Here is a 21,520-nt window from a genome sequence, read left to right on the forward strand (position 1 = left end):
TTTCCTCACTTGCGCTGTGGGGAAAGAGCGGATTGGTGGGACAGATACGGAAAAGATGAAGAGACCTGCACAGGTGAGCTGACAGTGCATCACTGCGTCACACAGCAGGAAACGCTGTGCAGCAAAGTCCTGAAGACAGAACGCGTCATAAACACCGAAACACTGACAGGGAACTTTGTAAGAGGCAGTTTCAGTCTTTTCTGGAGTAAATAGCTTCTGAATTTGGTGACGCGCCTTATTACACAGATGCGATGAGCTGCCTGAGGAAATCTGTCAGTTCATAGAAAGTGAAGGAAAAGCCTCAGCAGGGCTCCGGGATGAAAGCTGGCTGAGAGTCGCTTTTCTCATGAAGCATCATAATGCGTCCCTGCAGCTTTGGGGACTGGACCGTGTGATTACGAGTCTCCACCGCTATGTTTGCAGCTGCGCTATTTGCTGATAAACTGACACACTGCGCAGTTTATGCAGCGTTTTTCCGACTGTGAAGCGCAGAAATTCACATTACAGTTTTTACCTGAAAAATTTGCAACTTTTCATCGGTTTGAAATATATTCATGTGATTTTTGAAGAATAATCTAATTTTATATTTTATTTAATGTGTTGAGAATCAAAGCTGCTGTATTCTGGCCATTCAAATTTATTTTTCTAATTTAAATAATTATTTTTAATCCTGTTCCGCCTGTGACTCAGAATGTGTCTTCAATTTTGGCCCGTCCTGTGATTGACAGCCCTGCTCTGTGTGAAACAAACAGCGGTTTATGGAGCAGCTACAAAGTTCTCTGTTCTTCATGTCGCTGATCAGGTGGTTGAAGAAGGCCCTCCAGCTGTTTCCCAATAAAAGTTTTAAGGTGGTTACAGGAGTAAGCGCTGCTGCTTTGGTCTGAGCGCACTGTCTCAGTAACGGCTCATAACTTACCGACTGTCTTTAAATGGGACAGGAGGAGGGGAGGTGAAGGAGCGCAGGGGCGCCTAATCAGCGCAGCGCCTCTGTTATTGATCATGTCATATGCACAGCTGTTAAATACAGAAAATGCAATTAGAGAAATATTTTCCCACATCGTTTTGGCGCCCCCCTCTTGTGCGGCGCTCCTATGCATTGCATATAGTGCATATCCCCTTTTTGCGCCACTGGGTTCAGGTGTTAATGGCAGTTAAACCACCTGGGAAAGGATCTCAGGACTGTGCACTCGGTGGCTGATGGTTGGTGTCATAGACCACCACCTCTGTTCAAGACCATCTGAGCTGCTGCAGAAGTTTAATAACAGACTCTCCATTAGTCTTCCTGGATGGTGGAACATCTTTAGTTCAGTTTTATTTATATAGCACCAACAGTCCAACAGTCATCTCAAGGTGCTGTATATTGTAAGGTAAAGACCCTACAATAATACAGAGAAAACCTAACAATCAGATGACCCCTTATGAGCAGCACTTGGAGACAGTGGGAAGGAAAAACTCCCTTTTAACAGGAAGAAACCTCCATCAGAACCAGGCTCAGGGAGGGGGGTCATCTGCTGAGACTGATTGGTGTTACGGTACTATGAGGTCTTTGAGATAAGATGGGGCCTGATTATTCAAGACCTTGTAGGTGAGGAGAAGGATTTTAAATTCTATTCTAGTGTCATAACCTAGGGGGAGGGTCTGCGTGTGTGTGTGTCTGTATACATGTGTGTTTGTCCTGCGGGCCAGCGGAGGTTCCGGTGTCTCCGCCTCCCTAGGGCGGAGATCACCACACCTGCTACGGATCAAGCCATCAGGCAGGGTCTTTTTAAGCTGCCAGCAGACCATCACTCTTCGCTGGATCATTGACTACTTCTCAGTTAGTACCGGCTCTCTTGTGTGACTCTCGCTTTCGTGGATTTATATTACTTACCTGCTCTTCGTGTTCGCTTTTTTTTCAGATCCCCGTGTCAGTTCCTGCTCGTCCTTTCGGAACCCCGGCTTTTCGTCAACCCGCCGCTCCACGCCATACCACAGCTGGCCCCTCACCACCTGGGAATTCCTTCAGCCTCTCGACCCGCTTCAGCCGCCTCCCCCCTCGCCTCCCTGGACCCCCTTGTCTTTGCACTTTTATCGATCACTGTAAATAAACTTGCACCTTGCTTTCATCAGCCACCGCTTGTGTGTCCTCTTCCTCCTCGAGTCCTGACAGAATGATCCAGCCAAAACCGGACACCGCGGACGCTGATCCGGTTCATCGGGCCCTGGCTATTCAAGAGGAAACCCTCCAGCGTCACGACCATATGCTCCGTCTGGTTTCCAGTCAGCTGGGCGCAGCCACCCAACAGCTCGCCGATCTCCGAGGTATGTTGGAATCCACCATGTCATCCGCTACGCCCCGTCACCAGGATCTATCCCCTCCGCCGACAGATCCGCCGGCTGGTTTGGCTTCCGCGACCGAGCCCGCCGTAGCGTTGGAGAAAGCCCTGCCCATCCCGGAGGTGTTCCGCGGTGAGTTAGGGAAATGTGGAGGTTCCCTCACCCAATGTTCCCTCGTTTTCCGGCAACAGAGAAATGCCTACGCTTCTGATTGTGCAAAGATTGGTTTTATGGTCAATCTGTTCCGCGGTAGAGCATTAGAGTGGGGGCACGCTGTGTTACGGGGAAACCCCGATCTGTCTTTCCATGCGTTCTTGTCTCGATTTAAGGAGGTGTTTGATAAAGGAACCAGCCCCGAATCCGCATCCCAGAAGTTGCTCAGCCTGCGGCAGGGACAACAGAGCATGGCGGATTTCTCCGTGGATTTCCGGATCCTCGCGGAGGAGGCCGGCTGGGAGGAAAAGGCGCTCAGGGGAGTATTCCTGAACAATATTAATGATGATCTCAAGTATGAACTTGCCACTAGGGATTTGCCTCAGTCCTTGGAGGCCGTGATTTCATTGTGTATCCATGTAGATGACCGCCTGAGAGCACGACGGACTCCGAGGAACTACAACTCCCAGCATGCCCCTCGCCGGGCGGTTTCCGCGGACCGGAGGAGCCTCCTAGCGGACGACAGCCCGGCTACGGCGCCCCCTTGCGGCGCGGAGGAGCAACCCATGCAACTCGGCCGCGCACGGCTGTCTCTCTCTGAGCGACGACGGAGATGGGAGGCGGGGGAGTGCATCTACTGTGGCAAAAAGGGCCACTACATCGCGTCATGCCCTGTTTGCCCAAAAGACCGCGCCCGTCAGTAATGGTGGGGATACTGGCGGGTCAAGCTAACGCATGCTCCTCCCTGCCCAGATTCACGCTTCAGACAAGGATAAATCTTCCATCAGGCAGTCACACAGTCTTGGCACTCCTCGATTCCGGAGCTGAGAAAAATCTCATGGACCGTGCCCTCGCCCAGCAGTGGGGTGTTCCATCCACAGCGCTACCCACGCCTCTCCTGGTCTCCGCTCTGGACGGCGCCAAGCTTTCTGAAATCACTCATAAGACCCAACCGCTTTCTGTGACTCTGTCGGGTAATCACTCTGAACGGCTCTCCTTTTACCTGTTTGACTCTGCACAGACGCCCATCGTCCTCGGCTTTCCCTAGTTGCAACTGCACAATCCACAGATCAACTGGGCGAATCGCAGCATCTCGGGTTGGAGTGAGCGGTGCCACCAGCGCTGCCTCAGATCCGCAACTCCCTCTCTCCCTCGGTCCACCGATTTGGGGGAGGGGACCCCACCTGATCTGTCCGGCGTCCCCTCGATCTATCACGACCTCGCTGAAGTATTCAATAAGGACCGGGCTGTTTCCCTGCCTCCCCACCGGCCTTACGACTGCGCCATCGACCTCATCCCGGGGGCGCCCTACCCCTCCAGCCGCCTCTACAGCATCTCTCCGCAGGAACGGGATGCCATGGAAAAATATATCACCGAAGCTCGGGCGTCCGGTCTGATTCGACCCTCCACCTCTCCCATGGGCGCGGGGTTTTTCTTCGTGGCCAAGAAGGACAAGACCCTCCGGCCCTGTATTGACTACCGCGGTCTGAACGAAATCACTGTGCGCAACAAATATCCTTTGCCACTTCTCACCTCTGCCTTTGAGCTCCTGCAGGGGGCAGCCATTTTCACCAAACTGGATCTCCGGAACGCTTACCATCTCGTCCGGATCCGGCAGGGAGACGAGTGGAAGACTGCCTTCAACACTCACCTCGGCCACTTCGAGTATCTTGTCATGCCCTTCGGCCTAACCAACGCGCCAGCTGTGTTCCAGGCCCTCGTAAACGACATACTCCGGGACTTCATCAATCATTTTGTGTTTGTCTATCTCGATGATATTTTGATCTTCTCATCCTCATTACAGGAGCATCAGGGACATGTGCGGCAGGTGTTGCAGCGGTTACTGGAGAATCGTCTGTTCGTGAAGGGGGAGAAGTGCGAGTTTCATGTGGAGTCCACGGCGTTCTTGGGATACATTATTGGTAAAGGGCAGATCAAGGCGGACCCAGTTAAGGTACAAGCGGTCCTGGATTGGCCCGAGCCAGCGGATCGGAAACAGCTGCAGCGTTTTCTGGGCTTCGCCAATTTCTACCGCCGCTTCATTAAAGATTACAGCTCCATTACCCATGCTCTGACCTCTCTCACCTCTCCCAAGATTCCTTTCAGATGGACCCCCGCCGCTGCAGAGGCTTTCGCGCTCCTGAAGGGTCGGTTTGCCTCCGCACCCATCCTCATCCAACCTGACCTATCCAACTCATTCGTCGTGGAGGTGGACGCGTCCGACGTGGGGGTAGGGGCAGTGTTGTCCCAACAGTCCATGGGTAGCCTCCGACCCTGCGCCTTCTTCTCTCGCCGCCTCTCCCCGGCAGAACGGAATTACGACGTAGGGGACCGGGAGCTGCTGGCCATCAAACTAGCCTTGGAGGAATGGCGGCACTGGCTGGAGGGCGCGACGCATCCCTTCTTGGTCTGGACTGATCACAAGAACCTGGCCTATCTGCGAACCGCCAGACGTTTGAAACCCCGGCAGGCCAGGTGGGCCTTGTTTTTTACCCGATTTAACTTTACTATCTCTTATAGACCTGGATCACGGAATGTCAAGCCCGACGCTCTGTCCCGACAGTTCAGCTCCACGGACTCCTCCTCGCAGCCAGAGTTTGTCTTGCCTCCCTCTTGCGTCATTGGAGCCATCACCTGGGAGATCGAATCCGCCATTCAGGCAGCTCTACAGACTGAACCAGATCCTGGGACGGGACCCCCCAACCGCCTTTATGTTCCCTCTCGAGTGCGAAGCCGCGTACTGCAATGGGGACACGCAGCCAAATTCACGTGCCATCCCGGGGCGAATCGCACTGTGGCCTTCCTCCAGCGTTATTTCTGGTGGCCTACATTGATTAAGGATACCCGTGAGTACGTGGCAGCATGTAGCGTTTGTGCACAAAATAAACCTTCTCTGTCACCTCCATCAGGTCTCCTCCGGCCCTTACCCACCCCTAAGCGACCGTGGTCTCATATAGCTCTGGACTTCGTCACAGGACTTCCTCCCTCTGAAGGAAACACCGTGGTCCTGACCATTATCGACCGGTTTTCCAAGGCCACCCACTTCGTTGCGCTACCCAAGCTCCCCTCCGCCTTGGAGACGGCCCGGCTTCTCACCACCCACGTTTTTCGGCTCCATGGGATTCCTGAAGACATCGTGTCGGATCGGGGGCCCCAGTTCACATCTCAGGTCTGGAAGGAGTTCTGTACATCTCTCGGAGCCAAGGTGAGCCTCTCCTCTGGTTATCATCCTCAGACAAATGGGCAGACAGAACGGGCCAACCAGGAGTTGGAGGCAGCATTACGATGCGTGGCGTCCACCAATCAGGCCACCTGGAGTTCCCACTTGGCGTGGGTTGAGTATGCACATAACTCTCTCTCCTCCTCCGCCACAGGGGTGTCCCCCTTCGAGGCCTCCTTGGGTTTCCAACCGCCACTCCTCCCTGCCATCGAGGAGGATCTCACCATTCCCTCCGTCCAGCATCACCTTCGCCGCTGTCGCCGGCTATGGAGGTCCACCCGCGCAGCTCTGCTTCGGACGAAGGAGCAAAACAAACGCATCGCTGATCGCCATCGGACCCCTGCGCCGGACTACCAACCAGGCCAAAAGGTATGGCTCTCCACGAAAAATGTTCCAGTCCGTGCCGAGTCTAGGAAACTGGCCCCCACCTTCCTGGGGCCCTTCGAGATCGACTCCATCGTTAACCCTGTGTCTGTCCGCCTCAAACTCCCTCGTACCATGCGCATCCATAACGTCTTCCATGTCTCCCAACTTAAGCCTGTTGCCACCAGTCCTTTGTGCCCTCCAGCTGCCTCACCTCCTCCTGCCCGTTTTCTCGATGGCCAGCGGATCTACACCGTCCGTCGCATTATGGACGCCCGCCGTCGGGGGCGGGGTTATCAGTTCTTGGTGGACTGGGAGGGCTACGGTCCCGAAGAGCGATCCTGGGTGTCCCGAGCTAACATCCTGGATGCGGCCATGGTGCGGGAGTTCCGGCGGCGCCATCCCGAGAAGTTTCGGTCGCCAGGAGGCTCCCGTTGAGGAGGGGGTACTGTCATAACCTAGGGGGAGGGTCTGCGTGTGTGTGTGTCTGTATACATGTGTGTTTGTCCTGCGGGCCAGCGGAGGTTCCGGTGTCTCCGCCTCCCTAGGGCGGAGATCACCACACCTGCTACGGATCAAGCCATCAGGCAGGGTCTTTTTAAGCTGCCAGCAGACCATCACTCTTCGCTGGATCATTGACTACTTCTCAGTTAGTACCGGCTCTCTTGTGTGACTCTCGCTTTCGTGGATTTATATTACTTACCTGCTCTTCGTGTTCGCTTTTTTTTCAGATCCCCGTGTCAGTTCCTGCTCGTCCTTTCGGAACCCCGGCTTTTCGTCAACCCGCCGCTCCACGCCATACCACAGCTGGCCCCTCACCACCTGGGAATTCCTTCAGCCTCTCGACCCGCTTCAGCCGCCTCCCCCCTCGCCTCCCTGGACCCCCTTGTCTTTGCACTTTTATCGATCACTGTAAATAAACTTGCACCTTGCTTTCATCAGCCACCGCTTGTGTGTCCTCTTCCTCCTCGAGTCCTGACATCTAGATTTAACAGGGAGCCAATGAAGAGAAGCCAATATGGGAGAAATCTGCTCTCTCTTTCTAGTCCCTGTCAGTACTCTAGCTGCAGCATTTTGGATCAGCTGAAGGCTTTTCAGGGAGCTTTTAGGACAGCCTGATAATAATGAATTATAATATAATTTTTTTATTCTTCTTATTTATATGTGTGTGTATATATGGTTGCAGGTACAAAATACATTTCACTGTGCATTGTACTGTGTATAACTGTGCATGTGACAAATAAACACTATCTTAATCTTAATCTTAATCTAATAGTCCAGCCTAGAAGTAATAAATGCATGAATGAGCTTTTCAGCATCACTCTGAGAAAGGATGTTTCTAATTTTAGAAATATTGCACAAATGCAAAAGTATTCGTATTTTGTCACATTACAACCACAAACATAAATATATTTCACTGGAATTTAATGTGAAAGACCAACACAAAGTGGTTACAATTGTGAAGTGGCAAGAAAATTATACATGATTCAAAACATTTTTTACAAATAAAAAACTGAAAAGTGCGGTGTGCAAAAGTATTGAGCCCCCCTGAGTCAGTACTTTGTGGAACCACGTTTTGCTGCAGTTACAGCTGCAGGTCTTTTAGGGTTTGTCTCCACCAGCTTTGAACATCTAGTGACTGACATTTTTGCCCATTCTTCTTTGCAAAACAGCTCAAGCTCAGTCAGATTAGATGGAGAGTGTTTGTGAACAGCAGTTTTCAGATCTTGCCACAAATTCTGGATTGGGTTCAGGTCTGGACTTTGACTGGGCCGTTCTAACACATGAATATGTTTGGTTTGAAACCGTTCCATTGTAGCCCTGGCTTTATGTTTAGGGTCGTTGTCCTGCTGGAAGGTAAACCTCTGCCCCAGTCTCAAGTCTTTTGCAGACTCCAACAGGTTTTCCTCCAAGATTGTCCTGTATTTGTCTCCATCCATCATCCCATCAACTCTGACCAACCTCCCTGTCCCTGCTGAAGAGAAGCAGCCCCAGAGCATGATGCTGCCACCACCATATTTGACAGTGGGGATGGTGTGTTCAGAGTGATGTGCAGTGTTAATTCTCCTCCACACATAGCGTTTTGCATTTTGGCCAAAAAGTTCAATTTTGGTCTCATCTGACCAAAGCACCTTGTTCCACGTTTGCTGTGTCTCCAACAGCTTCTGGCAAACTGCAAACAGGACTTTTTATGGTTTTCTTTTAACAATGGCTTTCTTCTTCCACTCTTCCATAAAGACCACATTTGTGCAGTGCATGACTAATAGTTAAGATAAGATAGTGTTTATTTGTCACATGCACAGTTATACACAGTACAATGCACAGTGAAATGTATTTTGTACCTGCAACCATATATACACACACATATAAATAAGAAGAATAAAAATAAGTAATTCACACTATACATTATACTCTATATACTATACACTATACACACTTTTACGTGGAATTATAGATTATAAATTATAATATTTACATTGTGCAATAATGGTCCAGTTAGGGCTCAGAGTTGAGCAGACGGATGGCTTGTGGGTAAAAACTCTTCTTCAACCTTTCAGTCTTAGCCCTCAGGCAGCGGTAACGCCGGCCTGATGGGAGCAGGGAGAAGAGAGAGTGTCCGGGGTGGCTGGGCTGTTTTAGGATCTTCATCAAGAATCAAGAATCAAGAATCAAGAATCAAGAATGCCTTTATTAGTCCCACAAATGGGGAAATTGCAGTTAACAGAACATCCATCCAAAACGAAAACATAACACAGACAGGGGGGGGACAGATGTCTGAGGTCATGCAACCGTTTCTCAACGGCGCTACCTTTAGCAGAGAGACAGAAAGAGATACATTGGGATAGTTAGGTTCAAAAAAATCATCTCATACTGTGTTCATAAAGAACACCTTACGAGGTTCCAAAAAACACCTCAGCAAAAAGCATATTGCACATATAAAGCCGGGATAGCAGTATGGTGGGTAGGGTCAGGGTCAGGAGGGGACGCAGACGGAGACGAGAGGGTGGGGGCATTGTGGAGCCCAGATGCCAGCTCCCAGGCAAACAGTTTGCTGATAGTGATGGAAGTTCATCAGCAGCCTTGGTACACCAGATCCAGCTTCACAAATCACAGAGAGGGCTGAGGGGGATAGCGGCCTTCACACATAGTTCTGGAGAGATATGATTGCCAGCCAAGGCCGGCTAGGGAGCCGAATTCTGATAATGCAGGTGTTGTTTTGGAACAGGCTGCTTGTTTTTTCAACAGCCTTCAGTCTCACTGGGAAACCATTCAATAAATCCAATAATCCAAATTCATTAGTTACCGTCCTCACTGAGCAGAACCGTACCTTATCTCCAGATCGAACCCCTCTCACCTGCTACTCCCCAAGTCTACGGCTCAGGTTCATCAGGCTTTGAGTCTGAGTCTGTACCATTCTGGTCAGCCCATCCACCTGGGTCGGCAGCCTCTGCAGATGTCGAACTGCCGTCCAGGTTTTCTTGATTTCACGGTAAATCAGGTATCCTCCAAGCCCAAACAGAAAAGATACCGCTACCAGATAGCCAAATATGTAAGCGTCTTCCACGTCTTCCACCTCTAGGGCCGAGAAGCACACAGGTCTCCACGAGCTCCAAGAGTCGATGACGTATCCAACCGGGTCTGTTCCACTCGGACACGCAGGCTCCCCTTTCCCAGATCTCATAGTGGAAAAAATTCGATCCATGGTCTTGAAGGCCCAGTTTGCCAAATCCATATTATCTTATTCTTATTCGAACAGTGTGCAAGAGACGCTCTCACAGCAAGCAGCAAGCAGGAAAGATAGGGAGGGCAGGGAGAGAGATAGAATGCGACCGTCCCCGTCAGAGGCTGGAGCATGGCCCTCAGCCTGCACTGCTTGGTGTAAATGTCCTGCAGGTTGGGGAGGGTGGTTCTGATGGTCCGTTCAGCTGAACGAACCACCCTTTTTAGGGCCATGAAGTCCTGCTTGGTGCAGTTTCCCATCCAGGTGGTGATGCTCCCACGCATGATGCTCTCGATGGTGCAGGTGTAAAAGTTCCTGAGCACCTTGAGTGGGAGCTTGAAGTCTCTCAGCCGCCTGAGGAGGTAGAGACGCTGTCTGGCCTTCTTCACAGTGATGTTTATGTGATGAGTCCAGGACAGGTCCTGTGAGATGGTCACTCCCAGGTATTTGAAAGTGTCCACTCTTTCCACCTCAGCACCACTGATGACAAGTGGATGGTAGTCCCTCTGCTGCTTCCTGCTGAAGTCCACGATCAGTTCCTTTGTTTTGCTGACGTTGAGCAGGAGGTGGTTCTCCTGGCACCAGTTCTCCAGGCGGGAGACCTCTCTCCTGTAGGCTGTCTCCTCATTGTGAGAGATTAGTCCCACAACAGCAGTGTCGTCAGCAAACTTGATGATGACGTTGGACTCTGACGTGGCCTCGCAGTCATGGGTGTACAGTGAGTACAGCAGAGGGCTGAGCACACAGCCTTGGGGGGATCCAGTGTTGAGGGTTAGGGAGGATGAGGTGAGGTGACCCACTCGTACCACCTGTGGTCTGCTGGTCAGGAAGCTGTGAACCCACCTGCACAGGGATGGGTCCAGGCCCAGGTCCAGCAGCTTAGAGACCAGCCTGGAGGGAACTATGGTGTTGAATGCTGAGCTGTAATCTACAAACAGCACTCTCACATAGTTCCCCTTACCAGTGTCTATGTGTGAAAGGGTCTTGTGGAGGAGGAAGGATATGGCGTCATCTGTGGATCTGTCTGGCCGGTATGCAAACTGTAGTGGGTCGAGGGTGGTGGGCAGTGAGGAGGTGATGAATGTCTTGATGAGTCTCTCAAAACACTTCATCACCACAGAGGTGAGTGCTATGGGCCTGAAGTCATTGGGGCTGCTGGGGTGTGGTTTCTTTGGGACTATGATGGACTTTTTAAAGCAGGTGGGAATCACACACAGTTTCACTGAGAGGTTGAATATCAGTGTAAACACAGGTGCCAGCTGGTCAGCGCAGGTCTTAAGGACACGTCCACTAATACCGTCTGGTCCAGCCGCTTTCCTGGTGTTTACACGTCTAAACGCCCTCCTCACGTCACCCTCCGTCACAGTGAGTGTCTCCGCCCCTCCGGCCGGGAGCGCAGCGGGCTGTCAGCTTCCCGACTCGAAGCGCGCAAAGAAGTTGTTGAGTTCATCAGCCAGAGAAGCATCGGCACTCACCGGGTGTGTGTGTGGTGCTTTGTAGTCCGTGATGGTGCGTAGTCCCTGCCACAGTCCCCTGGAGTCAGACTGTTGTAGTTGCTGTTCCAGTCTGCGGCCGTAGCGATGTTTAGCCTCTTTCACCGCTCTGCGGACGTTGTATGATGCAACCTTGTAGTCCTCCATGTTCCCAGAAGTGAGTTGTAGGCAGCGGTGCGGGACCTCAGATTTATCCACCCATGGCTTCTGGTTGGGAAAAGTCCTGATGGTCCTCCTAAGCAAAGTGTCATCAACAGCTTTCCCAATAAATCCATTTCGGTAAACTCCTCGATGTCTCCGCCCGCGCTGCTGTGAAACATGTCCCAGTCGGTTGAATCCAACGCACCCTGCAGAGCGGCCTCTGTTTGATCGGACCACCGTGTCACTTCTCTCACAGCAGGGGGTTCCTGCCTGAGCCTTTGTTTGTATTTCGGCATGAGAAGGACAGAGGTGTGGTCAGACTTCCCAAAAGGCGGAAGAGGCTTTGCTTTGTAGCCATCTTTGAATGGAGAATAGCAGTGGTCTAGGGTCCTCTCTCCTCTGGTGGGGCAGTCGATGTGTTGAGTAAACTCCGGTATCACCTTTTTCAAGTTTGTGTGACCCACACAAATATGTGGTCACATTTGTGAATTAAGTTTGATTATGTGTATAAAATCTTGTATCTTTCACACGGTTTGTGTACAAAAAACATGAGATTTAATAAGTCTCCCAAGCGCTGTGCTGCAAGCGACTGTGTGTCACTATGAACAGTAGAGGGCAGCAGAATGCCTGCCGGAAAGGAGTTGCCTTAGCTGGCGTAAGCTTGTCATTCTGGCAAGACTGACCAGGCGAACGGCAGCACGTTTTCTTCTGCTCATTATTTCTCCTGTTTTACAGGTCAGTAATGTTTTCAGAAGCACAAACAAACTGATAGATAAACGCTACGAAGTTGATCCTGTGGTGTTTCATGCTGTGTTGTAATGTAATGTTATAATGTGTAATGTATTTGACTCTAAGTGCTTGAGCTACTCCAGGTCTGCCACACTGAGCTAACAGCTAAAAGCTAGGAACGTGGGCATTGGCAGACACTGTTATTCTTGATCACATGCTCCCGCTCTCTCATAAGGCTCCAATCCAGTCATGTTAACAGTTCCTGTCTACTTAGTTTTTCTGTTTTAAGTCTTTATGTGCAGTACGTTTGTAAGATATGTTAAGCCGGTCTGAGGTCCTTAATAAGATTGCCATTTAAATACTGTCAGGTATGGAGGACCGAAACTGACATAATTAGAAATAAAAGCAGAAATATATATATAGTGTCTATATTTTGTTTTTCCTTTTCCTTATACACGAGTTTTCAACAAGAAATGTATAAATTTTCTTTTTCCTTTTCCTTACACATGCGTTTTCGTCAAGAAATATAAATATTTTGTTTTGCCTTTTCCTCCTGCTCTTTTTCTTTTACCGTATGCATTTCTGCCTCATTATGCAAATGAGGAGGGCTGCCTTCTTGCTCCAGCTCCTCTGCTATTGGTCAACAAACAAGAAGGAGCAGGATCCATGTGCAGATCGATTGTGCATGCCTGGGTCTTTGACTTCTGTTTTAACAACCAACGTATTGTAATGGAGGGAGCGGAAAGACGGTCTGTGTCGGACTTGTTAAGGGAAGCTGCAAATAGATTGGATGAGTTGAAACGCGGTAAGTTTTCAGCTAGGTGGAGTTTTGTAATTTTGTCGAAGAATAGAGTTTATTCATATTGTCTTCTTTTAGCATCTGCCGGTTCAACTCCACAAGCACAAGGCCCCACCATAACGCCAAGGATCAACACAAGTAAGTGTTTTTTTTTCCTCCTTGTCTTTTTTTTACATGCAGAATAGTTGTTATTGTTTTAATGTTTGTAAGTCAACAGCCAACGTGTGTGTTTTATAGTGTTTTTATAAGTTTTAATGCTTAAGTTGGGGATTTTACTTAGCTTATGCTCACCAATTGGCATACAATGATGAAACGTCCCCGATTTCATCGTTTGGGTTGCTTTGCTGAAGATGAGGACTCAAATAAAATATAAATGAAACTTTTCTTTAAAAAAGGCAAGATGAGTCGAGAGTACAACGGCTCCTGGTTGTGTTTCAGAAATCTGGTTACCTTAATGAAACAGTTACAGCCACTGCTATAATGCAGTCCTGTGTGATGGACTTGAAATGTTCAGTCTGAACTGATAATGGTCTCATTTAAATTGTACTATGACCGACCAAACAAGCAAACAAGAAAAAAAAGGATTTCAGGCAACAACTTTAAATGAGCTTTAACACTTGCAAGGTGAATGTAGCCTTGTATATAAGTATAATTTGTGCATTTGTAGCTTTGACAAGATAAATCATTCACTGATGGTGAACAGAGATCTTATAATTCAGAATCTGATGCATTTTAACCCATGTCCATGTAATCTTTTATTGCAGGGTTGGGTAGCTTAAAGATACACATTCAAATACTTGTAAGAGTTTACACATTTCTACTCTTGTACATATATGTCAATATATTCACAGTGTCAACAACACCTGGAATGTCAAATGTTGCAGGACGACATCCTGTTGATGGTAAGCTAATATATATGCTGAAAATTATTTCTTGAGAAGACATGCAACTGTGGTGCTAGGTACATTTCACTATTTCCATCCCCAGTTGAGGTGTCAAGACTGTTTACAAGCAGATCAAGTAGAAGGCATCAAAGACGCAGCAATGCAACTGTCAGCCTCGCCACATATACACACATTTTTTGTTGCCTTGGGCGAAAAGATTCAACAGTTGTTCCGAGGCGACCAGAGAAGGAACGTCTCCAAAGGGCAGGACTAGGTGAGCGGCGCATATGTTTCCGAGGTATGTTATCTACGTTATTGTTGCTTGAACTATTTTGCTGCTCTAAGACAGTAGAAAAAATATTGTATTTCCATAATGTAATGTTTATAGTGTAACAACGTCCTGGTTCTGTCTCTCCAAAAAGCAAGACTGTATGGTAACACATAGAATAATTTTTAGGAAAATTTTGGTGAAAACCTTCTGAAGCTCTTTCTGAATTATTTTGAAAATTTACTGCTTGTTGTCTGTTTGTTTTAGAGCAGCACAGTGTAGCTGTGCACTTCCACTGAAATGTGTTTTCTCTTTCTTAAGCCACGTATTTTAAAATTAAAACAGAGATAACATTTGTTCTTCTTGTTTTCAGTGGAATTCAAAGACTCCAGTGATAACAGAGTTTGGTGGTAAAGTGGGATTTCTTAATATTGTGTGTTTATTTTTCAGGTGACTGTTGGAGTTATGGTATAAATTCCATTCTGTTCATTATAAATTATCATATCTTCTGTTTGTATATTTTCTATAAGTTGTTTTATGTGCATATGATACTGTTGTTTTTATGTTTGAAATGGGAACACGTGGTGGTATTTCTTACAAAGGAAGTTGTAGTTACCTGCAGGCTGTTCTCAGCCTGCAGAGAACACATATAGGATACGTGTCTCGTATACGCCATGTTACATGCGCACATGTCACAGTATGCTTAAGACCATATATGGTAAGGAAAAAGCCAAGAATGTTGTTTATTACATGCTGTAAACTGCGTTTGGTGTAACCCACGTGATCTTATTGTGAAAATCCGAATAAAAGCGCTGCACAGGAAGCGGTCCTTCGGGACAGATAACTTCCGCTCAGCTGAGAGCTGAGTTCAGGAACGGATCTCTCCTCCTTGCGCAAGTTTGAAATGAGTTGTGTGTTTGTTCTCTGAGTTATTAAAATGATCTGAACCTATCATGACTTTCATAGCTGTGAGGAATTAACAGATTGTCTTTATCAAAACTTTCCAAAGTTGAGGACTGCAGGTGGCTATGAGTTGCTCAAAAGCTCTGGTAACACAAGGAGCCGCCAGCTCTCTGTTATACAGTGCCCAAATGAAGGGTACAGTGTGCAATATCTGAAGGAACCAAGCACTATGATTCACCACTCTATAATTTACATCCGCCCTCTACAGTGCCATCTCAGCTTGGAGCCGGTAAATATATCTGCTTTTAGCTCATCATTTGCTGTTATTTTCAACTGTGTTATATGTATGTAGAGAGAGAGAGATGTACAGAGATGTAAGTGTGTATATGTAGACTTGTTTTACTTCTTAAAACTGCTGTTTGTGTGCGGCTTCAGTCTTTATATATTTTTTGTACTTTTACATGTAGGAAGAAACTGAGGGACCTTCTAACACATACATTGGACCACTGACGCCATGTCTTCTTTGTGGAGAGGAATTTCCGTTTTCACAGATAAGGCAACACAATCAGTCTTGTTCAAGGTACTGATCCAAATCTAAAGTTCTCATCTGTGCACCTGGTTTTCTTTATAAATGCAAAAGGACAAAATCTATGTAGTGCTTTTCCAGACATACTACCCACTTAAAGAACTTAACACTTCAGTCACATAAACTCATTCACAATCACATTCATATACCAATATGCAGATCGGTAGGCTTTAGTCCTTCCAGTGAAGTGATACATAATTAACAGCTGAATCAGAACTGATGTTATTTGGGAAGGTGATAAGTCAAACTTGTATTTACGTATGGATGGTTAGTTAACTTGTATAATGCAAAGTTACATTCCATGGATAGTGTATAACTTCCCTATCCACAATAAGTTGTGTCCACAACAAATCCATAGCTAATAATGTTTTTATAGATAGGTGGTGCACATAGTCTGAAGCCATCACATAAAACACATTGTTGAGAAAGACATAAAGACACAGATGGCGAGGTTTACCCACAAAAGTATTAATAATAACTTCATTTGTATGTGCCAACATCTTGTTCCTGATTAATTTTTTTTTTTTTTTTTTTGTCATATTGAAATGTTTGTATTTCTTGTTAAAAAGTACTTCAGTAATCTGAAATTGATTGTTAAATTGATTCTTAAGACGATCACAGGATGGCAGGGAAAGACAGACTGAAGGTGAGAATGGAGAGGAATCTGTCCCTTCCACCAGTGGGGCAAGTCGCAGCTCTTCACGGCAACAAGTTGCAGATATAGTGGTGACACTGGAGACAGGTTCAGATCAGGGTTTGTAGAGTGATATCTGCAACCACCAGCAACAACATCTTATGTAGATTTGTCTGTCTGTCCATTGCCATTTCAAACAAACCCATTTCTGTTAAAAATATGTTTTGTAACTCATTTGTTATGCATGTGTTTTGTCTTTAGCTGGTCCTTCAACTGCTCTAAGCACACAGCAGCCTAATCCTCCAGATATTCAGAGGGACCTCGGAAATGGTAAGTAGCATGTACAGGTTAGACTTAGGACTCGAGTCTATTACTCAATAAACACGTTAGTACTCAGTTTAAATCCATGGCCACTAGGGTGCCATATAATGTTGGGCAGCTGCAGTAAATGGCTGGTTTCCAGTTATCTCAATTATGAGATCTGCATCTCGCTATTATAGGTTTCTCATTAGTTGACATCAAGATCTTGTAATTATGACACTTTTTCTCGTAATTACAAGGTTTTTGTTGTTGTTTTTTTTTTTAACCTTGAATGCAATGCGCTTCTGTAGTTAGTAGTAAAGGTGAGACTTTTAAATAATTAGTTCTTGTTCACAGTTTTTTTTTTTTTTTTTTTACATGCTGTAGGGGTTTGTCTTTAAGAGAGAGAGAGCTTTTATTTTACTTAAAATTGTCTTTGAAAATACTGTCCCAATGAAAGATATTTAGGAAAAGGGCCCTAGGTGTATGAATAGTTCTTTTCAGGTTCCAAGATGGCGGCGCGCACAGACGCAGCGGCTCACGGGTCTTCCTTTCGGTGCTCTTTTTTGTACTTTTTGTATTTCATATTTGTTAGTTTTGGTGCTCCAATCTCATTGTACATCCTGTATAATGACAATAAAGGCATTCTATTCTATTCTATTCTATTCTATTTTTTCTGTGTGTCTGTGTTGTCAGAAAATGAATGGCAACCTGGCATGGTTGTATGTAGCATATGTTTTGCTCGTTGAACAGCAGATAGGCACCAGGTTTCAAGCTACCCTATATGGAAGAAGCAGATTTAGAAAATGATTGGTTGGAATGGATGGTTGTGTATAATTTTGATTTTTATGTATATAGAATCTGAAATTTAAATTCACTAATCAGTTTGTATGCCTTTTCTGGTCATGTTTCTTTCAAGCTTGGATTACAGAAGTAGTTCCAGCCAAAGCGTCTGAGCTGTACATTGAGTCAGTACATGAAGCAAACAAGGATAAAGAGAGTCTTTCATTTACCCTGAGTTTAAGAGATACCCTGAAGGAAAGGAACCGTGCCATTCTGAGATTCTACAAAAGGCCACGGGTGCAGTGGACTAACCCACTGCGATGTCATCTCATAGGTAAAATATTCATTTATTTTTAAAAATCCTGTCAACTCCTCCAACTGCCCTTGTAAACTCGACTGTTTTTTGTCCAAAAAGAAATTAGTCCAGTCTTGACTCTACAGCTGGATGGAGACATAATGTCTTGCAAGAGTTTGCTTTCATTTTTGGACCCACAATTGTCTTCTGTCTTCAAATTGTCTTGTCTTTTTTTTTTTAGGTGATGCTGCCATTGGAGAGGGTGTTAATAGACATGTACTTTCAATAGTCATGTCAAACCTTCAGAATGGATTCTTGCTTGATGACGAAACTGGTATGGTTGTTAATTTTTTCATTTTCTTGAATTGGCGGGTATGGAGATTGTTCAGAAAAACCTGTTTATGTTAATATTATCAATTGTTGTTTGACAGAACTGAAGACATTGCTGTTTGAGGGTGAGCAGGACCATCTCACTCCCTCTACATCGAGGCTGCTCCTAGAAAGCGACTTTTTCGTGTGGCGGGTCGAATTATCGGCCACAGCTTTCTGAATGGTGGTCCTTGTCTGGTTGGTCTCAGCCAAGGAATCATCCATGTGCTGTTTGGAGGGGAACCAGAAACAGCCACTGTAACTGAGTCAGATTGTGCTGACCAAGATGTCCGTGAGGTCATAAGAATGGTTTGTAAAATTTCAGTTTTACTTTGAAAATACAAGACCTACAACAAAAGTTTTTTTTTTCATGACAATTTTTGTAAATAGCATGAGATACAAACTCTTTTATTTGCACATTTTTAAAATTCTTCAGATGTACTTTGGGCTATATGTTTAGGTTTGCATATGTATCATGTGATGCCATACTGCTTTATTTCTCCTACAATAAATACTTAGTTACAGGGAACAAAGGATTTGTCAGAGGAGGAGAAATCCGTGGTTCTCTCTTTGACGTTGCCATGGGATCTTCCTGGAGTTACAGTCAATAACAGACATTGGCTCCAAGAAAAAATACTCCTCCATGCTGTAAGTTATGGTACCTGCAGAAACAATATCTGATGAAAGGCCACAATCTGTTAAAGTGAACGTAGACTAGTATTGTTCTTAAGTCACTGCAATCATGACAGCCCTACCTGATATACCTACATCATAACGGTTTTAAGTGTGGAATGATAAGAAATTGTTTGACAGAAGGTTATTTTTTTGCAAGAGATTGTCCTTTTTTTTAAAAAAAAAAAAAAAAAAAAAGCAAAATTGATGGAAAATCTTTATGGTGCCTATAGAAATAGTCAACTCTATATTTTTCGAATCACACATTCAAAAAATGAACTCCACTCAAAAATCCACTCATTAAGCTTTATAATTTTTATAACACTGAAAACAAAGATTTTAAACAACAGTATTTTATGAGTTCAATTAAAAAAAACTTCTTTTTATTTTATTTCAAGGTTTCAGGATCTCATATGAAACACGCACCCCAGAGCTTGAGAACATGCTGAACTTATCTCTTGAACATTATTACCACAGGACCATACTGAGCTTTGTAAATGTAAAAAGTGCTGCAACTGGAATTACAAAATGAAAAAACTACTCTCGATTTCCAAAAGTCATTGTCTTTGTCACAACAAATTTATAAGATTTGTTTGCTTTATTTTTTCAAAGAAATTGTTTTTTTTTTCATGTGTAGGTTTTGGAAAGAACAGCACAACAGGTGAAACAAATCCGAAGAGGGCTGAAAGACACAGGTGTGTGGGAATTTTTCAGTTCCAGGCCTGATGCTGTGCCAGTACTTTTTCCAAGGGCCAGTGAGGCAGAGATAACCCCACAGGTAAGTTTACTTTGCAAAGATTAGAATCCAACACTGCATACAAATAACCATCTGTCCCATATGCCCGCATATCCATTAAGGTTAGTGGGTGGAGATGGTGCCTACATCCAGCGGTTGGGGGCAAGAGGTGGTGTACACTTGAGATGGCTTGTCAGCACATCCCAGTGCATGCCAACACTTACTCTTGTATTTCCTATGTGTGTTTTTCACTTTTGGACTGAAAGACAAACATCTGTACACATCAAAAGTTCTGCCTTAACACAGTTTTTCATTTTCTTCAGTTACCTACATTCCAAGTAATTTACAGTGAAATTTCTTTTTTGTAGATGGTAATCGATAACATAAACTGGCCTAAAGATGAAGATATAGATGAAGACATACTCTCGTTGGATGATCACTGTCTGATCATGAGCTTCCTCCGAAGATTCATAGAAAATGGTAAGCAAAGATTATACATTTTTCAATACACTTTATATATGCTTTTGGAAAGTGAATTATGAACATGTAAATAATCTTGCTAACATAATACATTCATTTGTGTCATAAAAGGAACATCAGACATCCTCAAGAGTTTACTAACATTCTGGACTGGCTGGGGTGTGCTATGCTCCAATCTCGAGGTCGAAGTTATTGACTGCAGTCTCCCACAGTCGTCCACTTGCTTCCTGACTTTGAAGCGATCCAAAAACCACAAAAACTATGAAGACTTCCACCAAGACCTTATGGCAAGCATTTCTGCGGCCTATTCTGGTTTTGGTCAGATTTAAGCTGGGCCATTTAAACAACGAATGTTGTTGGTTATTGGTATTATTACTTTTAAATTGTTCTTATGGTTCAGTCTCTTGATAGATATGGATATTCTGGAATAATCCACTTGTTAATTATGTATTAGAATTTGACAGTACTCAGCGTTGTTGTTGTTCTGATCAACTATAAAAACAGTTCCATATTATTGTAGGACGTTTTCTGAAAACATTTGCTTAAAAAAAGAGATTAGACCAACAAAGTCATGAATAGACATAGCTTAATTACAAACGGTTAAATCTGATATTATCAACGAATTCTTAATGAAAGCTGAAATGGTTTCATAACAGTGATTTTATTACATATATACATATCTGTGCAAAACAGGTCAATGTTCACGTTTGGATACAAGATGCCTAACCTGATATATTGTATCTTCACAGCAAATATTGAATAAAAAAAAACAATTTGAACAGAAAAACTGTCATTTCTATTACAAAGATCTAAATGTCACAGTTGTTATGCCAAAAGAGGCACAGACACATGTTGATGAGAAGCAACTACCCTCACCAAAAAGAAATGTGTATACATTTCAAAAAAACAAACTTGCAACTAATCTCTATCAAGCAAATGTCTTTGGTAGCTGTAACCTAAATATTTCCAAATATTACAGTCAGTACATCAATTGTCTGTTGATAAACAATAATCACATTTGAAAACAAGCCAGTTGGATCTGGTAGTGTTTCAAATTCCACCTGAGTCAAAGGCCGTGGAAGCTCAACCTCTGGCACTGTCACCCCATCATGATGGCGACCATATGGACTCTCCCAGTCAATACCATATTGGAGGTCAACCTACACAATATTTTTGAAAGCATGATGTAAATTACATCCAAATTACACGCACTTTTGTGTGTTTGGACAAAAAAAAATCATTTCACTTTCTAGAGTGGCATTAATAAAACCAACCTGTGCGGGGTCGTGACCTTCACGTTGGTTTTGAGACCACAACAGTAGCGGTGATTGGTTCCCTTCTGTGCGTAGTTTGTGGTTGTTCCAGCCGTCCTTGAAAAACTGCAGATGTCTGTTGAGCTGAGGTAGAAAGGCCCAGTGTAATGCATACAAGTGCACCTCATTGTCTGTGTGAAGTAGGCCCTCAGTCTCCAGGTAGCAGAAAGTAGTGTAAAACAGATCCAACACTCCCCCAAATACATCTCTCCACAACCTTTCAATCCTGGATAGAAAAGAAAAGGTATTAGTGTGGAAAAGGTGCAGAACTAGGTTGTCATCATGCACTTATATATAGACCTACAACTCATAAAATAATAATGATTAGAATTTGTTAAACAATGAGTGGAAATATAAGTAAA

General features: G+C 45.2%; 1 protein-coding gene and 1 long non-coding RNA gene across 4 annotated transcripts; both read left to right on the forward strand.

Moving 5' to 3' along the window:
• Nucleotides 1-12,105: 12,105 nt before the first annotated feature.
• Nucleotides 12,106-14,629, forward strand: LOC115777009 (uncharacterized). 2 transcript variants are annotated; one of them, XR_004019566.1, is made up of 5 exons: nucleotides 12,106-12,142; nucleotides 12,740-12,941; nucleotides 13,014-13,073; nucleotides 13,787-13,837; nucleotides 13,923-14,629. It is a non-coding gene; the product is annotated as an uncharacterized LOC115777009 (long non-coding RNA). The 2 variants fall into 2 exon arrangements; XR_004019565.1 differs by lacking the exon at nucleotides 12,106-12,142 and having other exon boundaries at nucleotides 12,716-12,941.
• A 302-nt stretch (nucleotides 14,630-14,931) lies between these two features.
• LOC115777001 (uncharacterized) lies at nucleotides 14,932-20,583 on the forward strand. Of its 2 annotated transcripts, XM_030724806.1 has the most exons (11): nucleotides 14,932-15,279; nucleotides 15,458-15,570; nucleotides 16,188-16,330; nucleotides 16,472-16,540; nucleotides 17,430-17,627; nucleotides 17,830-17,922; nucleotides 18,020-18,266; nucleotides 18,477-18,605; nucleotides 19,267-19,407; nucleotides 19,734-19,845; nucleotides 19,957-20,583. In XM_030724806.1, the coding sequence occupies exons 1-7, from the start codon at nucleotides 15,220-15,222 to the stop codon at nucleotides 18,136-18,138; spliced, it is 795 nt and encodes a 264-aa protein (XP_030580666.1). In that variant the 5' UTR covers nucleotides 14,932-15,219; the 3' UTR covers nucleotides 18,139-18,266; nucleotides 18,477-18,605; nucleotides 19,267-19,407; nucleotides 19,734-19,845; nucleotides 19,957-20,583. The 2 variants fall into 2 exon arrangements, 1 of the variants encoding a protein (XP_030580666.1); XR_004019561.1 differs by lacking the exon at nucleotides 16,188-16,330 and having other exon boundaries at nucleotides 14,936-15,279.
• Nucleotides 20,584-21,520: the final 937 nt, after the last annotated feature.

This window comes from Archocentrus centrarchus, unplaced genomic scaffold (assembly GCF_007364275.1).
Source record: "Archocentrus centrarchus isolate MPI-CPG fArcCen1 unplaced genomic scaffold, fArcCen1 scaffold_41_ctg1, whole genome shotgun sequence".
Lineage (NCBI taxonomy): Eukaryota > Metazoa > Chordata > Actinopteri > Cichliformes > Cichlidae > Archocentrus > Archocentrus centrarchus.